Source organism: Coregonus clupeaformis, chromosome 12 (genome assembly GCF_020615455.1).
Source record: "Coregonus clupeaformis isolate EN_2021a chromosome 12, ASM2061545v1, whole genome shotgun sequence".
In the NCBI taxonomy this organism is placed as follows: domain Eukaryota; kingdom Metazoa; phylum Chordata; class Actinopteri; order Salmoniformes; family Salmonidae; genus Coregonus; species Coregonus clupeaformis.
The window spans coordinates 48,749,313-48,773,726 of record NC_059203.1 but is presented as its reverse complement, the minus strand read 5'-3'; the positions used below and the strand labels follow the sequence as shown (position 1 = coordinate 48,773,726).

Sequence of the window (24,414 nt, the reverse complement as noted above, 5' to 3'; positions counted from 1 at the left end):
GAGTGATATATCTCTCTCAGGCTAAGGCATGGCGGCCCACACACACACACACTTGGTATTGCCTCTCTCTTTCCTAGCAAGGCCTCTCTCATCTCATTGCTGAGTCGGAGCACGCCCACGCACACCCGAGGCTGGCTCTCTGGCTTCAGAGAAATCCATTCAGATTAGGAGTATCAGCACAGCGAGGGTGTCTCCCTCTACAAGGGTGCCACAGAAGGGAGTTTGCAACAGAGTGGGTTGGCTCTGACCCCGTTAAACTCTGCATGCTTGGGTTTGGCCATAGACCATGTTTCCCTTCATCGTCCAGAGAACTTGGACTTCATCCATAGCCAATCGTCATCCATTCCTTCACATGAGAACATCTCCCTATGTGTGCCTTAGGGAATACGTAGGATGTTTTGGTTGATGCCCATCATGGAACATTCCCAATGTCCTGACCTTTCCAACTCAAAACCGCCAAGCTGAAACAAATGGATAAAACAGGATGATCTAAACATTTTACAAACTGTTCATTAGACACACATCAGTTTGGTACATTAAATCCATTACTCTTTTCATTATGGTAATATGACATGATAATGGAGAAAAGATTCACCCATTGTGTCTGTGGTGCTCTGCTGCATGCTGTTCTCCCCTGTATGAATTAGCTGGAAGCATCAAACCCCAGGAGAGGAAGCTGGGCCCCATTCTACCTTCCTGCTCATCTCCACCTTAATCAATATCAGCTGTGTATCTCAGTCATTCACAGATACAAGACTAGTCTCTCTCTGTCTCCAATCCACTCACACACTCGCTCTCTCTTTGATCACTGTGAACACACAGAGCCCTCTCAGGACATTGATTATTCCTCACCCACAGCTCATGTGGTCCGCTTGAAGGGAGGTACAAAGCCTTCGCCAGCACCACCAGGGACCCCTGGAGAATTGCATGTGGCCCTGAAACGTGCTTCCTGAGTGGCATCCTTCCCTCCGAGAAAAGGGAGAGTGGATTGCAAAGCCAAAGAACTTTCCGACTTTCTGCTACGTCAACAAACTTCCACACAGCCTTAGAAAAACAACACTGCATCATATTTTCAGCAAACAGAGCTGTGACCTTGTATTCAACTCACACTGTCACTCAAATCAATCCTGCACAGCCTCTTCACATGTCAAAGCCCTTCATCAGAGCTTCATCTTTGTCTGAACAGGATTCTCCATCGCATATTTAGCCATTTTAGCCTTCCCCCACCCCAAGCAATAGGTACAGGGTCATTCTAGAATTTACATTTTAGTCATTTAGCAGACACTTTTAGCTAGATGAGACAACCACATATCACAGTCGTAGTAAGTAAATGTTTTCCTCAATAAAGAAGCTATCAGCAAAGTTAGTGCTAGTATGAAAAGACAAGTGCAATTTATTTATTAAAAAACATTATTATTTTTTTTTTGGGGGGGGGGGTGGATAAGACTGACTGAGATGTCTTATTTAAGATAATCTTTGAAGAGGTAAGGTTTCAGAAGTTTTCGGAAGATGGGCAGGGGGAAGCTGGTTCCATCACTGGGGTGCCAGGACAGAGAAGAGCTTTGACTGGGCTGAGAAGGAGCTGACCTTCAGTAGGGGTTCGACGGCCAAGAGACCAGATGCGGCAGAACAGAGTTCTCGGGTTGGGATGTAGGGTTCTAGCATAGCCTGAACATAGGGAGGGGCAGTTCCCCTTGCTGCCTCGTAGGCAAGCACCATGGTCTTGTAGTGGATGTGAGCTTCATCTGGAAGCCAGTGGAGTGTGCGGAGGATCGTGATGACATAGGAGAACTTGGGAAGGTTGAACACCAGGTGGGATGCAGCATTCTGGATAAGTTGCAGGGGTTTGATGGCACAAGCGGGGAACCCAGCCAACATAGAGTTGAAGTAGTCCAGATGGGAGATGACAAGTGCCTGGATTAGGACCTGAGTGAGGAGAGGTCGTACTCTACGGATTTTGTAGAGCATGAACCTGCAGGAGCGAGTCACTGCTTTGATGTTTGCAAAGAATGACAGGGTGTTGTCCAGGGTAACACAAAGGTTATTTGCACTCTGGGAGGGGGACAAAGTTGAGTTGTTGACCATGAAGGAGAGGACTTGGAGCGGGCAGGTCTTCCCAGAGAGGAAGAGCAGCTCTATATTGTCGAAGTTGAGCTTGAGGTGATGGGCTGACATTCAAGCTGAAATGCAGAGATGCGTGTTGCCACCTGGGTGTCAGAAGGGGAAAATGAGAAAAGTAGTTGAGTGTAATCCGCATAGCAATGATAGGAGAGACCATGTGAGGATATGACGGAGCCGAGTGACTTGTTGTAAAGAGTGAAAAGGAGAGGGCCTAGAACCGAGCCCTGGGAGACACCAGTAGTGGGAGCACGTGGTGCAGAGCCTGAGAGTGTGCAGAGCCTGAGATGCCCAGGCCTGAGAGGGTGGAGAGGAGGATCTGAGGGTTCATCGTGTTGAAGGCAGCTGATATATCTAGGAGGTTGAGAACAGAGGAGAGTGAGTCTGCTTTGGCAGTGTGGAGAGCCTCCGTGACACAGAGGAGAGCGGTCTCGGTTGAGTGACCTGTCTTGCAGCGAGACTGGTTAGGGTCAAGATGATCGTTCTGAGAGAGATAACGAGAGAGTTAGTCAGAGACAGCACGCTCAAGTGTTTTGGAAAGAAAAGAAAGAAAGAATACCGTTCTGTCGTTTTTGGCGTCTAAGGGGTTGTGTGTTGGTTTCTTGAGGAGGGAAGATACTCTGGCCATCTTGAAGTCAGAGGGAATGCAGCCAGTGGTCAGGGATGAGTTGATGAGGGAAGTGAGGAATGGGAGAAGGTCTCCAAAGATGGTCTGGAGAAGGGATGAGAGGATGGTGTCAAGGGGGCAGGTTGTCGGGCGGCCAGACATCACTAGTCACATGATTTCATCTGGAGAGAGAGGGGACAAAGGGGTCCAGGCGTAGAGTAGTTCTGTGTGAGTGGGACCAGTGGACTCAATAGGCTGAGTGAATGAGAAGCGGATTTCGTCAACCTTCTTTTCAAAGTGGTTGACAAAGTCGTCCTCTAGAGAGGGAGAAGGGAGGGGGAGGATGTGGAGGATTACAGAGGGAGTAGAAGGTGGCAAAGAGAATCCCAGGGTTGGAGGCAAAGGCTAGAGGGTAGAGAGGAGGGAGTGGAAGGTTGATAGGTTCTCCAGAAATATATACAAAAATAAAATATAAATGCAACATGTAGTCCCATGTTTCATGAGCTGAAATAAAAGATCCCAGAAAGGTTCCATACGTACAAAAAGCTTATTTCTCTAAAATGTTGTGCACAAATTTGTTTACACAATAGCATTTTATCGATGGCAATTTGAAAGCACAGAGATGCTGTGATGAGATCCTGAGGCCCATTGTTGTGTCATTCATCTGCCACCGTCACCTCATGTTTCAGCATGACAGTGCACAGCCCCATGTCGCAAGGATCTGTACACAATTCCTGAAAGCTGAAAATGTCCCAGTTCTTCCATGGCCTGCATACTCACCAGACATGTCAACCATTGAGCATGTTTGGGATGCTCTGGATCGAAGTGTACGACAGCGTGTTCCAGTTCCCGCCAATATCCAGCAACTTCACACAGCCATTGAAGAGGAGTGGGACAACGTTCCACAGGCCACAATCAACAGCCTGATCAACTCTATGCGAAGGAGATGTGTCGCCCTGCATGAGGCTAATGGTGGTCACACCAGATACTGACTGGTTTTCTGATACACGCCCTACTTTTCTTTTTATCTGTGACCAACAGGTTCATATCTGTATTCCCATGTGAAATCCATAGATTAGGGCCTAATGATATTATTTAAATTGACGGATTTCCTTATATGAACTCAGTGGTGGAAAAATAACCCAATTGTCATACTTGAGTAAAAGTAAAGATACCTTAATAAAAATTACTCAAGTTAAAGTGAAAGTCACCCAGTAAAATACTTCTTGAGTAAAAGTCTAAAAGTATTTGGTTTTAAATATCCTTAACTATCAAAAGTAAATGTAATTGCTAAAATATACTTAAGTATCAAAATTAAAAGTATAAATAATTTCAAATTACTTATATTAAGCAAACCAGACGGCACCATATTCTTATTTTAATTTTTTTACCGATAGCCAGGGGCACACGTCAACACTCAGACATAATTTACAAACAAAGCATGTGTGTTTAGTGAGTCCACCAGATCAAAGGCAGTAGGGATCCCCAGCGATATTCTCTTGATAAGTGCGTGAATTGGACCATTTTCTTGTAAAAGTTGTCCAAAAAAAAGTAAGGTACAGATACCCCCCAAAAAAATTTAAGTAGTACTTTAAGGTATTTTTACTTAAGTACTTTACACCACTGTATGAACTGTAACTCAGTAAAATCTTTGAAATTATCGCATGTTGCGTTTACATTTTTGTTCAGTGTAGTTTTCCTCCATTTCCTCTCAGCTTACCGCAGCCCTGTTCTGTCATTCATTCATTATTTTTAATTTGCTTTTCTATTCAGCACCTGAACAAGTTAGATGTGTGTATTTGTCCTTATTCGTTCATTAGTCCTGTACAGTACGCATAAAGAGTAGATAGGCGTGGATGCACGTCACAATGGGAAAATATAAACACAACTGGAGACACCTCGTCATTTTTGGAGATAGGTTATTACATTTATATTGAACAAAAAAATATAAACGCAACATGCAAAGTGCGGTCCCATGTTCCATGAGCTGAAATAAAAGATCACAGAATTGTTCCATACGCACAAAAAGCTTATTTCTCTAAAATGTTGTGCACAAATTTGTTTACATCCATGTTAGTGAACATTTCTACTGATAGGTATGGCATATCAAGACGCTGATTAAACAGCATGATCATTACACAGGTGCACTTTGAGCTGGGGACAATAAAAGCCCACTATCCGCAGTTTTGTCACACAACACAATGACACAGATGTCTCAAGTTTTGAGAGAGCGTGCAATTGGCATGCTGACTGCAGGAATGTCCACCAGAGCTGTTGCCAGATAATTGAATGTTAATTTCTCTACCATAAACCACCTCTAACATCGTTTTAGAGAATTTGTCAGTATGTCCAACCGGCCTCACAACCGCAGACCAAGTGTAATCACGTCAGCCCTCCACATCCAGCTTCTTCACCTGCGGGATCGTCTGAGACCAGCCAACCGGACAGCTGATGAAACTGAGGACTATTTCTGTCTGTAATAAAGCCCTTTTGTGGGGAAAGTGGGTGGGCCTGGCTCCCAAGTTGGTGGGCCAATGCCCTCCCAGTCACACCCATGGCTGCACCCCTGCCCAGTCATGTGAAATCCATAGATTAGGGTCAAATGCATTTATTTCCATTGACTGATTTCCTTATATGAACTGTTCCTCAGTAAAATTTTTGAAATTGTTGCATGTATATTTTTGTTCAGTATACATTTTAGTAATTTAGCAGACGCTCTTATACAGAGCGACGTACAGTAGTGAGTGCATACATTTTCGTACTTTTGCGTACTGGTCCCCCGTGTGAATTGAACCCACAACACTGGTATTGCAAGCCCCATGCTCTACCAACTGAGCCACACAGGACATTATTGACACGGTAGTGCTACTGTAGCTAGCAGAATAGTGTAGCAGAAACGCGATTTCTAACTAACTGTAAGCAATTTTAGCTAGCCGGATAATCATCCTGCGCTAACTGTGAGGCGAAATAATTCACTTATTTACCGTGAAGTTCAGAAAATGTATTTGCTAGCAAACACCACAGTGTCTCCAAAACTGCTAGGTGTCTCCAACAATGTTTACTTTTTGACATTCTATGACGTCTCCCCTTTCCAAGCGTATTGTTCATTTTTAAAGAAAAGGCCGAGCTTCCAACTGTCTTGATATGTCGTCCATATGAGTTCAAGCATTTAGATTGGCCAAGGCTTCAGCCACAAAGAGCAATTTGGATGTCAAGAAGTGCCAAAAAATAACACATTAGTCCAGAGCAGCTGTGCCAGAATGCATTGAGACCAATCTATCTCAGTGTGTTACGATCATGCATGGATGAGTTGATGAGTCAATGAGCTGATGATGTCTCAGTCCCCCAACTCTTCATCCTCCAGGTCCAATTTCTCCAACCTCTACTCAGATCATTCAGCTAATTGCTAACTTGTCATCATATGAGTCAATTCTTTTGTGGGAATCTATAGACATATAGCTATACCCTTGGCTTTCTGACAGTGGTTTTTCTTCTCTCAGATTGGTTATTAACACAGAGCCAGTTCATCCATGAAAGAGTGGTGCAGTAGACAGTGGCACTGCGAGGATGTGACAGGTCTTCTGTATAGACGGACAACATTGATCTGTTGAAATCTTGTTTTGCAATCTTTTTCCCAATAGAGACCGAAGACATGTCTCCAGTTACTGACCCCACACCGTTTTTAATTGTTCATTTTTGTATTACTGGTGTATTTGAAGAGAGATGGCCTCTAATCAACTTGTAGTTTTCAGTTGGATGCCTTGCTGCACTCCCATTAAGACAGAAGTGCTAGCCTAAGGACCTAAAACCCACACAATAAAGAACAAAAAGGGAGGAAATTCTGCTGTTAGTGCAGCTTTTGCCAGTTTTGTAGTATATTATGAGAACTTGGTTGCTATTCCATGGAGCAGTGTGATTAAACAAACACACAATTACAATGTACTTTTATTGAAAGCCAATTACAACATGACTATGAATTATGCTTGCTTCATGAATTTTGAGGATGTCCATTTGCTACATGTGAATGCCTATTCTATGATTTTTGTTGTTCTGTATTTTCTAAGTGTTGTTTCCACACTTTGACACGGTGATTGGTATTATTGCACCACCATGAAGGCAAGTTTCTCACATAAGAAAATATAAAAATTTGACAACTGCAATCGCAACAGGCATCATTTGATGTTAAACCAATAGGGAATAACAAGACAATATTTGCATTTTGCTGTTAACTGTGTTTCAAACCATCATTATACTACTAGCCTACATGTCTTCTCTCATGTACAGATAGATTCGTAGAGCAGCTAGAGAGAAGGTGTTTAGCTCCAAGTCAAGATTGAAAGGCTGGGGTGAATTTGTGATGATCAAACAATATCTGGGACACGAAGACAGAATACTCCAGGACACAGCTGGATTGCATATGGCAGTGAGCCTGGAGGTGGAGATTTTTAACCATGCAGACCTGCTACTACTCTAGTAATACCTCATCACAAGGAGATACATTTTGAATCTAGCTATTGTCGTACCTCTCTAGCTTTAACTGGTATACACATTTTTGTCATGTATCGTAAGCCATGGGCCAAATCTGTTATGTTCTAGGATAAGCACAGGCTTTTCCTGTCCCTACCTGTGAAACATAACACTTTGCCAATGGTAGTTGAGATCAGTAAAGCTGCAATGGTCAGAAAGGAAAGGAGAATTGTCCTACTTGTGCATTTCTTCAGCCCGGACCCTTTCTTCAAAGCGTGTCGGCTCAGCTTGCAGGCGAAGTTGTTCTCCCAGAACTCAGCAAACCAGATATTTCTCCTGTTGTTCTCCAGTGTGCGGCTGATGAAGTAACGATCAAACCCTGGAAGAGATCGATCAGATCATTGTCATTGAACAGGACAGTAAATGCCTTATCTTTTACAACAACTTATCAGGGCTTGGAAGTGTTCTGTGTTAACAGGAACACGATCTGTTGATACTTAAAGGTAGAGTCCTTAGTTGCTACAGTACAGTACCAATCTCTTGACTTATAAATGTATATTTACCCATTGATTCTTAAAAAATATAACTCATAAATGCCTTATGAGCTCAGTTCAACTGTCGTACCCCATCAGAACCCAAAATATAACTTGTTTTAATCCACTGTTTCTAAACAATTTCAATCTAAACAAACACTCTGTAGCCACAAAACATGGTTAAACTATACATTTGATATCATGGATGGTCATTCCTTGCATCCATAGCTCTGTCTATGAATTTGAGAGTGGTTACATTTCTCCAGCCAATCCCTCAGCTTTTTAGCGAAACAGGGGCAGGGAGTTGCTTTGTTATTGTTTCAATTAAGGATTATAGCTTTACCAGAGATATCTCTATGTGAGGGGGAATAGCTGCTGGCACAATAACACACTACTGATCCATGTCTAAGTTTGTAAACAAAATGTAATGTTTTCCAATATTCTGTAATATAATCTACAATGGCCTTACTTATCGCAATCACTTTATTTTTGTACATTCAGCTAAAGCTACATGAGATCTACCAATCAATCAATCAATCAATTAATCGGACAATCTTAAAGTTGATCAAAGCAGCCTAGAACATTTCTCTGTTCACCCTCACCTCTGATGGACTGGCGTTTGGGCAGGATGGTGACAGCTCCCTCTGCCATCTCTTCTTGGTGTAACACTGGCGATATCTTTGAGCCCCAGCTGTCTGAGCCCACCCAGATGAAATGGCCAGTCTGGTTGGCCTTCTTGGCTGCTTGGAGTAGCCGCCTGGTACAAGTGTATAAACACATTTAGCTACCAATAATGTATTTTATATTTTGGTAACACTTTCTATGAGCTAACTATTTGGGTAGTACTGCATAAGAACTACACAACAGTCACTGATAAACTGTAGTACACAGCGTTCATGATTCAACTTGAAGGTACAAACTAATTTGAATGATGTTGTATTGGTCTGGCTGGTCTGCACTATAAACAAAGTGATGTGTATGGTCTGGTGTGTTGTGTACCCAGAGAAATCATCCTCATTTTCTACGAATAAATGTTAACAATATATACAAATATTTTCTCCAGCTTTTTCGTTCGTCACTTGAGTTTGCTAAATCAGGCTTATTGAAGGCTACATTAGTCATCCGAAGCTGATTGCACAGCGGCAGGTAACATTGACTAATATCAGGACAACAGAGGGCTAAACGATGAAAATCATTTCCAAATGTATCCTGTTGCCACTAAGATAAAATAAGGAAGCATATTAACATGAGTTACCGACAGAGAGTCTAATAGGGAGAATCATGATAGCGCTTGACCAAGAACATTTTAAAGTAATTATACAATGCATAATTTCAATAAAGCTTTTTATTCCTGCCGATTGACTCTTCTTCTCCCTTTAAATAATAATCTTTCATGCTGCGTGTTTCTTAAGATGATTTTATTTTATTTTATTATTTTTCATATTCAACGTGACAATGCTATGATAATAATACCCTTACCTAATATCATCCTCATTGGCGAAAATGATGACCACCCTTGCATTTGGGTTTTCTCTTAGTCGGCGGATGACCTTGCCAAACTCTCCCGGTTTTGGCTCACGGGGAATCTTGACCGACTGAGAGATACACACACCTCCTACAACAGAGAGAGAGGAAACACACAGCAGTTGAGTGGCAGGTTATGTCCAGGATTGGAAGGTTTTCACATTTTACAGATGCTCAACTTGAGCTATCAGTAGATCACCAATAAGCGCAGAGCTCTCAACAACATCCTTCTCTGAGGTTTGTGACTAAGCATGAATCCTTTGGCTTCACTATTAAGGGGGCAATCTGCATTTGCAACATCCATTTTTTGACTTTTAAATTAATGATATATAGACATTAATTCTTGAAGAATATAACTTATAAATGCCTCAAGAGCTTAGTTCAACTATATAACCCCATCAGGACCCAAAATATAAGCGTGTTTCACTACATTGTTTGTAAACAATGTGATTGTAAACAAACACTGTATAGCCTTTACTTTATTCAGTTTATTTTGACAAGGACAGTGCACATTAATAAACATTTTAGTAAAAGTGCAGGATTTCGCCAGCCGACAAATTTTCGACCACAGTCCCTGGGCAGGTTATTAAAAACTCATAAAATGACAGACAATAAGCACATATAGAACAACATATGACAAGCAACACTATGCAACGAAGACAGAGCAATAACACAAAAAGAAGACAACAGACAACTTGGAAAGCGCCTTTACACAGCTAGAGATTGTGTTGACACACCTGATTGTTCTTTAGCCATGTCTTTAGGTTATGTGTGAAAGTGTGGTAGGTGGCACCGTTGCGTGTGTCTAAACGCATTGTGTTCCAGACATGGGAAGCTCTTTTGTTGCCTCTGTAGTCAAACAATTCTGTATGAGAAATTAGCCAGTTTGAATTTGGTTATTTGAGTTACCTTTTCCACCTGCTTTTTGAAAGAGAGATTGGAATCAAAACATGGTTAGAACTATATAATTTTGATCTCATGAATGGTCAGTCCTTACATCCATAGCTCTGTCTATGAATTTGAGAGTGGTTACATTTCACCAGCCTCAGTTGTTTACCAAAACAGTGGTGGGGTTGCCTTTGTTGTTGTTTGAACTGCAGAGACTGCTTGAAATAAGAGACTGCTGAGGGAAGGACAGCTCATAATAATGGCTAGAACGGAGCGAATGGAATGGTATCAAACACATGGAAACTGTGTGTTTGATGTACAGTATTTGATACCTTTCCACTCATTCCGCTCCAGCCATTGCCATGAGCCCGTCCTCCCCAATTAAGGTGCCACCAACCTTGGTGGGTAAGAATATCTATTTCACTAGCCATGTTGGTGGGTGGTCAATTTACAGGGCTCTATGGTGCGAGCATTACATTCATGAATAAAAATTGTCAAAAGTCAAGTATAAGCACATATGCGAGTTTGAGGTAGAAAAATGCTGCAGTAGCTGTTTTCAAAGTATTTCTGCTGTTTTGTTTCATAGCTGTTAATTGCACAAATATATACTAATCCTATATCCCACCTCGCGCAGCAACACTGCCTGGCAAAGGAGCTGAGCTCACTGAGTGAAGTGCTGATAGATACATTTTTGGAGGCACTGCGCACTGGCATAAAGTTGGTCTAATTTACTCAAAAGTCTACAAAGTGAGACTTTGTCATCGTGTTTCCTGGCTATTTATTTCACAAGCTCGGTTGTTTTTCAACGTTAGTTTGAGTCTGCTACTTCAACTGATAGCAAAGAGACACCCTAGTCAGATCCCAAATCTCACACACAAGTGACAGGACTCGAGTGGCCCCGTTACCATGGTAACCTCCCACCCTTAAAGGGGCACCTGGACATTTTCTCTGATATTTTGATTAACTAGAGTCGATTTCCGCAGCCCCCATAAAATTCTGTCAGTTTAAGCTTGAGATATTATTAACATTGGATGTGTCTCAATCCACCACATCCGCCAATGTCACACTTCCATTTCTGCGATGAAAGGTAACAGAGCTAGAGCTGAAAGGTGACAGAGCTAGAGCTGAAAGGTGACAGAGCTAGAGCAGTGTTTGTCAGATCATGAGAAAAACGTCCCGAAAATCGGTCTTCTCACAAAATTGTCTGTAGCGTCCGAACGGTTTGGCCTACAAACTATTATAACCCGTGTATGGAAAGATGAGACTCTCACAAACACTGTGGTGTTCTCCATTTCGGGACTCGTCTGAAGTCGGTACAGTCGATCTGCCAACTTCTGTCTGTTGCGTCCGGACAGTTTGGGCCACACACTGTGGAAAGGTGAGACTCTCACGAACAGGTACATGTTGGTTGTTTTGCTCTAGGATGCCCACAGGACTCACAAGGCTCGTCTGAAGGTCAAAAGGTACCAGCTGATTTTTTTTTAATGAAGTATATATGGAGATTGTTTAGTACCAAAAATAAGGGGTTAAATACATGTCCATTTAAAAAGAAAATGTTTCTTGATCTTTCTTATATCTGTCAGAACAAACTGCTTTTAGATTTTGTTGGAGGGGACTATCTGTTGTTCCATGTAGTGAATATTTTATTCAATGCGTTTATATGGGCTAATAGCAGTAAGGCCAAATTCAATTTTTCATCAAATCATTTGTTCTTCATTATCCTTGGTATGACCTTCTTAAAACAATTCCAAACGGCTTAGTAGAACCCCTATTTGTGGGCATTTAGCTTGTGCAGCTTCACAGAGGGATTAAACATTCTACATTCTCACCTTTTGGATGGGTGGACTGATACATTTGAATAAGTAGTCGGTTGTGTGGTCATTCATATCATTGCCTACTTGATCCTCTTGAGCCACTTTAGATTCTGACCATGCATCATGCCATTGTGTTCTCCCCTCAAGCAGTGTTTGGCTCACTCCACAAGTAGTCATTGAGTCAGTGAGTGTTTGTTGTGATGTTAATACCACATATTCCATTAACTCTCCTCCCTGCTCAGGCTGAATACATGTTTTGCCTGCATTATACAGTATTTAACAATATTGTTTTGATACAGTAATAAATGAATGTGCTTAATTTCACAAAAATGATTAGCAAAACATATGTCTGTTCATTTCATGTAAACAATTAGCCACCCAAAACAAAAACTAATTACCAGTTAACTATATATTTTTGGACATAACCGCAGATGCCCTTGAATCACTCCCTGTTATTAGCATAATATCATAACAATAGATATATGGTGTTGTGGTTTATAAATGCTTGGGATCTGCATTGGATTAGGTGCACCACAAATTCCCAATTGAACCACTTGCACTGCTATATTGATGTTGTATCAAAATGTCGATATCGGTGATTCAGAGCATATTATTGTGGCCTCGTGTAAGCCTATGATGTTACTTTACACGCTGGGGTAGCGTACTGTAGATCACATAGACAACTGTACCTGGAAGGTTATTCTGAACCTTAAATTAAACTGACCAGAATCTCCTGCATAAAGGGACCAAGCTGAGTTGAGGGCAGAGGTTTCAAACAGTTGACTTCCTCCTGACCTCACTCAAACTTCAACAAGGCAGAGCTGCCTTGGGCAGACTGCCTGACCCCTGTGCAGTAATACGCAATCTATGTGCACAACAAGCCTTTGTTGTTTGATTATATTTGTTGCCGTTTTTTTACAGTCTTTTTTTTTTTTAAATAGGGTTCCAAAAGGGTTATTCGGCTTTACCCATACGACAACCCTTTTTGGTTCCAGGTAGAACAATTTTTGCTTTCAGGTAGAACTCTTTTGGGATCCATGTAGAACCCTCTGTGGAAAGGGTTCTACCTGGAACCCAAAATGGTTCTACCTGGAACCAAAAAGGGTTCTACCTGGAACCAAAAAGGGTTGTCGTATGGGTAAAGCCGAATAACCCTTTTAGGTGCTAGATAGCAGCTTTATTTTAATAGTGGACAGTATATATACAATGTCTGCTATATTTTGAATAACTTAGAGACAAGCAGATTGTAAGTCTGCCATTTACTTCAGTCTCACCTCAGGCTTGACATAAAACTATGCTTAACTATTCTCCAACAATAATGAAAAAAGGTAGTAGAAAACTAGCTGCATGTTTAGAGCCAAACACAACTCACATGTAGCTGACTATGTATCAAGCACAGCTCCCTTTGACTACCTTATTTCAAGCAAGCTGAGCTGATAGCTCTCTTATTTGGGTCACCATGGAAACCCAGGTCATTAATGCAGCGCAATACAATGTTTCCTTGTTGAGCTCAAGTCTAGGTGTTTTCTTTGTGCGTAAACATGTCTCAGGAACTGCCAGGTATGCTTGTTTGTTCTGTAGATTGAGAGCCAAGCATTTAGGGGTTTGAGTCATTTATAAACTGTATTATGTGAGAGAATAGAACAACCCATGCTAGTTAAATCTGGACAGCCTGTAAATGCCCCTCCCTGGGAAAGGGTTTTGCATAGGTTTGACGTGTCCTTCCAGAAAAAGGCACCACCTTTACCTTCTACTGGTGTTAATTAAAAGGCAGAGGAAATGGACTGGGGTGCCATGTGGAGGAGACTGCCTGACAGTGGGATCCTAGAGCTCTGGTACGTCGCTCCACTGCCTTCATATGTCACTGTGGATACGGGGTCATCCAGAAGGACAGGGTGTCTGCCCGTAGTCAGGAAGTAGTGGGCCTTGCTGGACCAATGGAACGGTGCTAGGCAAATCACATTCACTGTCTGGGTCAGAACCAAAATAATACAAAATACATGTTCTTCTTCTACCTTTGGACTGCGTGTGCTTTTAGTTTCCCTATGGTAAAATATTGTATTAACATTCAAAGGAATTTGTTTATGAATTCAGCTGTTTTTTCTCTATTTGCTGTTTTCTCTCTAGACATACAGTATCTAGAAAAAAATCTATGAAGTGTAATTTATTATACATTTACATTTACATTTTAGTCATTTAGCAGACGCTCTTATCCAGAGCGACTTACAGTTAGTGAATACATATTTTTTTATACTGGCCCCCCGTGGGAATCGAACCCACAACCCTGGCGTTGCAAACGCCATGCTCTATCAACTGAGCTACATCCCGGCCGGCCATTCCCTCCCCTACCCTGGACGACGCTGGGCCAATTGTGCGCCGCCCATGAGTCTCCCGGTCGCGGCCGGCTGCGACAGAGCCTGGATTCGAACCAGGATCTCTAGTGACACAGTTAGCACTGCGATGCAGTGCCTTAGACCACTGCGCCACTCAGGTTATGATTCAGGTTTGGAATACAGTTGATAGCAGACAGCTTGTTTGATGCAGGGAAAGCCAATACTCATTATTCAAATGGTCTGGGCTCAAACCAACCGTTCCTCATGTTTGCTTTACAACTCACAATTATTACTGTTTATGGACATCTAATGAGAAGGATTTCAGTTGAGCGGGAAGGAAAATGCAGTTGCAACGGAAAACCTCTTAACACAAGACAATGCTGAACCCCCAGCCTCTTTACCCCCTATAACTGACATGCCACAAGCATAATTTCCCAATATTGGGGAGACCTGTTGCCTAGGAGCAGAGTGGCTTCAGAGGAGGAATATCCAAGCCCTTAAGTTGCCAGGCCCGCCAGATAACAGAGTTCTGAAATCACACATGTGGAGATACAGACAAAATAGGACCACAACAAATAGGCACACAACATTCTGGCCATTCATTACGCGGAGTAGTACAAATTCTAATCAAACATTGTGCTATACATAATGAATACAGAAGAGATATGCATTAAAAGACTGCATAAAAACACTGTGAAAAGAGCTGGAATGGAAAAATTGCAGCACCTGACGATTGAAGGCATACATAAATATCTTCTTTGTGAATCTGTTCTCCTCAGTAGAAGTGAGTGGGTAAAATCACTCAGGAAGCCATGCTAGGGAAAAACAGTCATATTACAACCTATGTGTTTGTAAGGGTTGGTGTGAGGCAGTAGGCAAGGATGGTGAAACAAGGATCTTTACTGGTGGTCCAAAAGCCAGGATACAAAACAACGGACTATACACGAAAACAAATGAGGAGCACATAGGTCTCCAAAAAACAGGCTGACAACAAACAATACGAAATACTAATTCTGACTGGAAAAACACAATGACACAGGGAGAACACTTCTCGAGTACCTGTAACTCCGTCACGTGATCCGACACTGATACGTACTGCTTGACATCAAGGAACTAGCAGAGAAAACTGAGCAAGGGAACACAGGGAAGTGAGGGCATAAATACACAGGTGAATCAGATAGCCACAGGTGACACCAATAGGCAGATAATTAGTCCCGACTGTGAGTGAGGAGGTGCCTATGGTTGTCGGAGGATGACACCTAGTGGGTCGCTCCGGAACTGCAACCCCCTCCTGTAACAGTGTTGTGATAATTTCGTATATCCTGTTAGTTCATATGCCTCGCCACCGTGATATATTGGCCTAAGGCAGAGACAATAAGAAGACACAGTGGCAGAATAAATTCAACCACACCTTTGTTTCATCACAAAACCGGAAAGCAACATCTGTCCGGTGGAGTCCACAAAGCATATTGCATGTAACAAAAAGTTAAATGACCTACAGCATGGTCAATCAAGTTCATGTTTCTGACATTTTCGGACTACTAAACAACTATTGATTCAGAACACCGGAGAGTTACTGCAAGTCGTGAAGAAAACAGGAGCTGCCTCCATTATTCCAGCACCATATCAACCTCTTCAAATCACCTATGCTTAGTCTAATACAGTGACAACCAAAAACAATTTTGACCAATCAACTTAAGCTAAATATCATGTGGCTGTCCATGCGACTGATTTCTCCATGTGTGTGTGTGTGTGTGTGTGTATGCGTAATTAGAAAAAAACATGTTGACTCATCCTACTTGTAGAGAAATGCCAATGCCATCCTCTTCTCTTTCATTTTGCCAAAACTGTCTACGACTCTGTCATACAATACACACTTTTAGTTTTTGTTGTCCTAGGCTACCTGGCTAAAATGCTTGCTCACTTGCCTAACTTAATGGGCAACGATTAGCCAGCTAGTTAACATTAGCCAACTACCTCTAGCTACATATTTAACTCCCAACCTCTCAGGCCAGAGGCACAATGTATGAATTTATGGTTGGATCAGAATCACCATTATAATCATTGGCCAGTACGGAGAATTGAGAAACAACACAAGTCCAAATCCCTATCTCATTCCTGGTTAATTTAGGAAAGGGACAATTTTAGCTAGCTAACTAGCTAGCCAACGGAGGACAAAAACACAATGTGATGCAACAATTCAGGTTTTTTTTCTGTCAGTGACGTTTGGCTTTTGATGTGATGTGATGTGATTGGTGTGAAGCCAAATCCAAACTGGCTTCCCTTGACACTTTTTTTGGGTGCACCAGGACCATTCACAGTTGAGCTCACTCAGTTTAGCTTAACACAAATTGGCTATTAATGTATAATGTTTTATCAAGGGAGGCCAAATTCTTGCTGGCTTCCCTTACATTCAATGCTACGGGCGGCAACAATATCACACTCTTTTTGACCAGACAGCATCAGATAGACAGGCTATACATACAGAAACAGATGGGCGTTGTTTCACTCGCTTGAATGCTTTCTCTGGTGAAATACATTCAGCCTCTTGCAAATTGAAGGAAAATGATGAATCACAGAGAGACATGATATGTTCTTTTTTTCTTGTTAAATTTTTTGGGGAAGCCTGGCTTACCTTGACATCCATGAATACAAGCCACTGGTTCTATTTAGTGTTTTGGCTGTGGAAAAAGCCATTTAGAAGCAACACTCAATCTGGAGATGTTGCAGCAATTTCGTTTCAAATATTTTTTAGATTTTCTTTTGAAGAAAAATAATTGTTCTCTTCAACTTCGATAAGATTACTAATATACTGTATAATCTGAAGTGTGTAAACATTTGTATGGCTTGTGCTGTACAGTATGCATAATACAAAAACACAGCCCTAAGATTAAGGATTTTCCTTCAAAAAATGGAACATTCCACCTACCCTATGATGTTCTTAAGTGCTGCACCAAACCAAATTTGCACCAAAGAAGCAAAATATGAAAATAATTCAAAGGGACAATATCATTTTTTCAAATGCTGGAATATAATAGAGCAATATTTTCATTATGGATGTGTTGGTCTTAGTTTGGAATTTTTTGGGGGATGCATTTACTGGTATGTGTTTTGAAGAAAACATTACTCTGGCTGGGTCCTCTTACTGCTTATTTCATTTGAGAGTCCTGAAATTAAGTGCTGGATACAAGTCTTGGAGCCTCTGTGCACATTTTACAAAAGGTTGTGTGTATTTCACAAGCTATATTTGTTGTAAGTGTACTGCAATGAGAAAGTAAAATGTCATTGTTTATCTACCTAATGCTAATGATGGCTGACTGATGATGCTGATCTGTTACAGGAGGGGGTCGCAGTTCCGGAGCGACCCACTAGGTGTCATCCTCCGACAACCTTAGGCACCTCCTTACTAACAGTCTGGCCTAATCATTATCTTATTGGTGTCACCTGTGTCTACCTGTTCACCTTTGTATTTATGCCCTCACTTCCCTGTGTTCCCTTGCTCAGTTTTCTCTGCTAGTTTCTCTATGCTTTGCTCCACCTTTCTTTTATTGTGTTAAGTCCGTTGTTTTGTATCCTGGCTTCGGGACCACCATTAAAGATCCTTGTTTCACCATCTCTGCCTACTGCCTATCCTGCACCGCACCTGGGTCACACCTCATACCAACCCTTACACTTCTTATTATTAATTTTTTGACTGTCCCTTTTGCTATTTATGTATGTTATTCAATGTGTTTCTATGGGCTTTAGTAGTAAAGTTGTCATAATGCTTCAGTAAATGTACATGATCCCAGGGGCGCTGGAAGACACAATGTAAGTAACCTAATTTATGTCCCTCTTACTGACCTAAATTCCTCTGCTGATCCTACAGCTATTGTATGCAGTAATTATGTGCCTATGAACCAGAGTTATACTGTTAGCACTGAGGCGGAAGTCCACTGTGTGCAGCTCACCCTGCACTAACATAAATAACCTGGGCATGTCTACCTCTGCTAAGCTTCCCAGTAAAGCAATAAAAACAATCAAGCATCCCAGAAAAGTGCTAAAAATAGCCCACGTTAACATACAGTTGAAGTCGGAAGTTTACATACACTTAGGTTGGAGTCATTAAAACCACTCCACAAATTTCTTGTTAACAAAAAATAGTTTTGACAAGTTGGTTAGGACATCTACTTTGTGCATGACACAAGTAATTTTTCCAACAATTGTTTACAGACAGATTATTTCACTTATAATTCCAGTGGGTCAGAAGTTTACATACACTAAGTTGACTGTGCCTTTAAACAGCTTGGAAAATTCCAGAAAATGATGTCATGGCTTTAGAAGCTTCTGATAGGCTAATTGACATCATTAGAGTCAATTGGAGGTGTACCTGTGGATGTATTTCAAGGAATACTTTCAAACTCAGTGCCTCTTTGCTTGACATCATGGGAAAATCAAAATAAATCAGCCAAGACCTCAGAAAAAAGAATTGTAGACCTCCACAAGTCTGGTTCATCATTGGGAGCAATTTCCAAATGCCTGAAGGTACCACGTTCATCTGTACAAACAATAGTACGCAAGTATAAACACCATGGGACCATGCAGCCGTCATACTGCTCAGGAAGGAGGCGCATTCTGTCTCATAGAGATGAACCTTCTTTGGTGCGAAAAGTGCAAATCAATCCCAGAACAACAGCAAAGGACCTTGTGAAGATGCTGGAGGAAACAGGTACAAAAGTATCTATATGCACAGTAAAACGAGTCCTATATCGACATAACCTGAAAGGCCGCTCAGCAAGGAAGAAGCCACTGCTCCAAAACTGCCATAAAAAAAGCCAGACTACGGTTTGCAACTGCCTCCAAATGTCCTCTGGTCTGATGAAACAAAAATAGAACTGTTTGGCCATAATGACCATCGTTATGTTTGGAGGAAAAAGGGGGTGGCTTGCAAGCCGAAGAACACCATCCCAACAGAGAAGCACGGGGATGGCAGCATCATGCTTTGGGGGTGCTTTGCTGCAGGAGAGACTGACGCACTTCACAAAATAGATGGCATCATGAGGAAGGAAAATCATGTGGATATATTGAAGCAACATCTCAAGACATCAGTCAGGAAGTTAAAGCTTAGTCGCAAATGGGTCTTCCAAATGGACAATGACCCCAAGCATACTTCCAAAGTTGTGCCAAAATGGCTTAAGGACAACAAAGTCAAGGTATTGGAGTGGCCATCACAAAGCCTTGACCTCAATCCTATAGAAGGTTTGTGGGCAGAACTGAAAAAGTGTGTGCGAGCAAGGAGGCCTACAAACCTGACTCAGTTACACCAGCTCTGTCAGGAGGAATGGGCCAAAATTCACCCAACTTATTGTGGGAAGCTTGTGGAAGGCTACCCAAAATGTTTGACCCAAGATAAACAATTTAAAGGCAATGCTACCAAATACTAATTGAGTGTATGTAAACATCTGACCCACTGGGAATGTAATGAAAGAAATAAAAGCTGAAATAAATAATTATCTCTACTATTATTCTGACATTTGACATTCTTAAAATAAAGTGGTGATCCTAACTGATCTAAGACAGGGAATTCTTACTAGGATTAAATGACAGGAATTGTGAAAAACTGAGTTTAAATGTATTTGGCTTAGGTGTATGTAAACATCTGACTTCAACTGTATGTAGTGATTCCAATGTTGTCAATGTAAATAATATTTGTTGGTCCGTGGTGTGTAATGAGAAGCAACCAGACGCTGCACTTGACACATTTATGAAATTGCTTATCCCAGTTACTAATAAGCATGCACCCATTACGAAAATGATTGTAGAAACTGTTAAATCCCCATGGATTGATGAGGAATTGAAAAATTGTATGGTTGAGAGGGATGAGGCAAAGGAAATGGCATATAAGTCTAGCTGCACAACCAATTGGCAAACATACTGCAAATTGAGAAATCATGTGACTAAATTGAATAAGATTAAGAAAAAACTGCTCTATGAAACAAAGATACAGTGCATTGCAAAAGTAATGCATCCCCCTTGGCGTTTTTTCCTATTTTGTTGCATTACAACCTATAATTTAAATGGATTTTTTGGGGATTTCATGTAATGGACATACACGAAATAGTCAGAATTGGTGAAGTGAAATGAAAAAAATAACTTGTTTCAAAAAATGTAAAAAAAGAAATTAAGGAAAAGTGGTATGTGCATATTTATTCACCCCCTTTGCTACGAAGCCCCTAAATAAGATCTGGTTCAACCAATTACCTTCAGAAGTCACATAATTAGTTAAAGAAAGTCCACCTGTGTGCAATCTAAGTGTCACATGATCTCAGTATATATACACCTGTCCTGAAGGTGGCAGCAGGTAGCTTAGTGGTTAAAAGCATTGTGCCAGTAACGGAGAGGTCGCTGGATCTAATCCCCGAGCCGACTAGGTGAAAAATCTGTCGATGTGCCCTTGAGCAAGGCACTTAACCCTAATTGCTTATGTAAGTCACTCTGGATAAGAGCGTCTGCTAAATGACTCAAATGTAAAAATGTCTGAAAGGCCCCAGAGTCTGCAACACCACTAAGCAAGGGGCACCACCAAGCAAGTGACACCACGAAGACCAAGGAGCTCTCCAAACAGGTCAGGGACAAAGTTGTGGAGAAGTGCAGATCAGGGTTGGGCTATAAAAAAATATCTGAAACTTTGAACATCCCACGGAGCACCATTAAATCCATTATTAAAAAATGGAAAGAATATGGCACCACAACAAACCTGCCAAGAGAGGGCTGCCCACCAAAACTCACGGACCAGGCAAGGAGGGCATTAATCAGAGAGGCAACAAAGATAACCCTGAAGGAGCTGCAAAGCTCCACAGCGGAGATTGCAGTATCTGTACATAGGACCACTTTAAGCCGTACACTCCACAGAGCTGGGCTTTACAGAAGAGTGGCCAGAAAAAAGCCATTGCTTAAAGAAATGAATAAGCAAACACGTTTGGTGTTCGCCAAAAGGCATGTGGGAGACTCCCCAAACATGTGGAAGTAGGTTCTCTGGTCAGATGAGACTAAAATTGAGCTTTTTGGCCATCAAGGAAAACGCTATGTCTGGCTCAAACCCAACACCTCTCATCACCCCGAGAACACCATCCCCACAGAGAAGCATGGTGGTGGCAGCATCATACCGTGGGGATGTTTTTAATCGTCAGGGACTGGGAAACTGGTCAGAAATGAAGGAATGATGGATGGCACTAAATACAGGGAAATTCTTGAGGGAAACCTGTTTCAGACTTCCATAGATTTGAGACTGGGACGGAGGTTCACCTTCCAGAAGGACAATGACCCTAAGCATACTGCTAAAGCAACACTCGAGTGGTTTAAGGGGAAACATTTAAATGTCTTGGAATGGCCTAGTCAAAGCCCAGACCTCAATCCAATTGAGAATATGTGGTATGACTTAAAGATTGCTGTACACCAGCGGAACCCATCCAACTTGAAGGAGCTGGAGCAGTTTTGGCTTGAAGAATGGGGAAAATCCCAGTGGCTAGATGTGCCAAGCTTATAGAGACATACCCCAAGAGACTTGCAGCTGTAATTGCTGCAAAAGATGGCTCTACAAAGTATTGACTTTGGGGGGGGTGAATAGTTATGCACGCTAAGGTTTTCTTTTCTTTTTTTCTTTTTTCTTGTTTGTTTCACAAAAATATATATTTTCTTCTTCAAAGTGGTAGGCATGTTGTGTAAATCAAATGATACAAACCCCCCAAAAATCAATTTTAATTCCAGGTTGTAAGGCAACAATATAGGAAAAATGCCAAGGGGGGTGAATACTTTCGCAAGCCACTGTAGAGCGATGACTACATGGACATCAAGTAACTCATGCAAGCAGTAACATTTGATTTAAAAAACAGATACAAATGCACCCTATGGAACAGCGGGGACTGTGAAGCAACACAAACATAGGCACAGACACATGCATACAAACACACGATAACATGGATTTTGTGTTGTAGATATGTGTTGTAGATTTAAAATTGTATAACTGCCTTAATTTTGCTGGACCCCAGGAAGAGTAGCTGCTGCCTTGGCAGCAGCTAATGGGGTTCCATAATAAATACAGATACAAATACAAAAAGCCAAAATCTATATTTTATCAAATAATTGTTTTATATGTTTTTATACATAAAGGGGTCCTAAAATTCTAAATAAAATGATCCATAGTATGACCATGTTAAAACAATTCCGTAAATCAGCTTAGCTGCATACCTGGAGACTACTCGCAAAGGTATATTACTATATTTTCATAATGTGGGTGCCTTAGAAAGTCAACAAATAGGATACATAAGATACCCATGTAAGATTTTCCATAATGTATGAGGGGAATGTTATTGTACCGTTATAAAATAAACTTGGAAGATAGCACTGTTCGGTGCCAGCTTTATCTTAAGTTTTATCTAAATCAGGTCCCAGAAGAGAATTCATAGAAGACTGCACACATTGTTCAGCTCACACATCCACAATAAAAGAGCACTTGACAGGGGAGTCCAGGCCAACCATAAAATGGATAACAAATGTTTGGCTTGGGATAAATTACTTTTTAGAGGCTGAGCAGCAGGCGCTATTGCACAGAGAAATGAGCTATGTTACTTTATGTGTATGGCTTGGACTGTGGGTGCTGCATCAGGGTTATACTCTTAAAAAAATGTATGTAATGAGTAAAAGAGGCAATGCAGAGACACCAATAGATACTGTACCTGCAGAAGGAATATCAAAAACGCTTTACAAAATTACACCAAACATATGTCCAAACTGAAAGTCTTGTAAGGTAGTGCCACACCAAGGCCTCTTTGTATATACTATATAGAGAGAATATATAAGGAAGGGATCAGTCAGAGCTCTTTGTTTTACTAGTCATGTCTTGACTCCTCACTCCTCGACACGGCCGACCCAAACACAGTAATCTGGGCTCAAGCTCCAGACCCTGTAGAACAGGACATGTCAAGCAGGACTGCCCCTTCTACATGTCTGTTGGTCGGGAGTGGAGGAGGTGGTGGAGCCCTAGTAAAGTAAGGATAATCCCTGACCCAGTTACTGTATCACCGGGCCAAGCCAAGGTCCTTCAACTCTAATTCATTATGTGAAAAGCACTGAAAGCCAATGAGGAGGAGAGAAACTGAGCAGAGCTTCCCCTCAAGACAAAAACATTTAGCCTTGCCTTTTTATTCCACAGACAGTGAAACAGTTGTCGTGACGTGACTTTCATTATTGTGATGACTATAATTTATCGAATAATGACCTACTATGTTTAATTGTTACCAGATTAAAATAATCATTAGGAATTTGGGGCACCAGGGGAAAAGTTTTTTAACGAGTTACCATTTCCCGAATTAACTCTAAAGAGATCTAGATATCTCTTGTCATTTAAAAATAATGTATTAATCATTTACCTCATATCAGTCTCATTCTGAAAGTCGTAGACTCTTGAAGTCTGCATGAACCCGGGTCTTACTGATCATTCCGTGCCACAAAAATTGATTTAATTATTTATTTACTAACTAATTAAAAATGATAACACAAGATACAAACACGTACACGGTATAGGTAGGGATTAGAAACTTAATACAATGAAAACGGGTCCCTAGCGGACAAACACAATATGACACTTGTTACAAAAGATGGCTAGTTAAAGAGAGAGAGAGAGAGAGAAAATACTTGGATACACATGGACCTACACTCACAGTAATCCTAATACCTTGCCCCGAACTGCCGCCCGTTTGGTAAGAAGTAATGCATGTATTTACGTGTTGGAGGTCTTCGTCGTGTATCTCTGTTGGACCCAGGCCTTCGTGGGAAGGGGTCGTTTGAGCCTTCTCTTTTGGATGGCCTTTTAGGTGTAAGGCTCAGATTGTCCACAACAGGTCACAATGTCCTTCTTTGTTGTCTGTTTACTTTCACTCGTTCTGGAAGTGGTCTTCTGAGGACGGCTAATCAGCCGTGTCGATGATCCCCTGTGGGGTGATGAGAGCAGCGTAGCAGACGATGGTTTGAAGAGAGTAACAGGATGGTCCCACTTAAATTCACCTTTTTAGATACAGTACTTAGAACAGCTACTCAGCCGTAACATTGATTGTTAGTGGAGGCAACTTTGTCGTCTTCACCTCGTCTTGATT

General features: G+C 41.5%; 1 protein-coding gene across 1 annotated transcript in view; it reads right to left on the bottom strand.

Annotated features, from left to right (window-relative positions):
- Nucleotides 1-24,414, bottom strand: part of LOC121578349 (metabotropic glutamate receptor 4-like) — a 303,853-nt gene that overhangs the window by 75,252 nt on the left and 204,187 nt on the right. The window contains exons 4-6 of the mRNA XM_041892671.2: nt 9,205-9,340; nt 8,328-8,482; nt 7,431-7,571 (exon numbers count right to left, since the gene is read on the bottom strand). Of these exons, the coding sequence (XP_041748605.2) occupies nt 7,431-7,571; nt 8,328-8,482; nt 9,205-9,340 (432 nt within the window). The remainder of the gene's footprint in view (nt 1-7,430; nt 7,572-8,327; nt 8,483-9,204; nt 9,341-24,414) is intronic.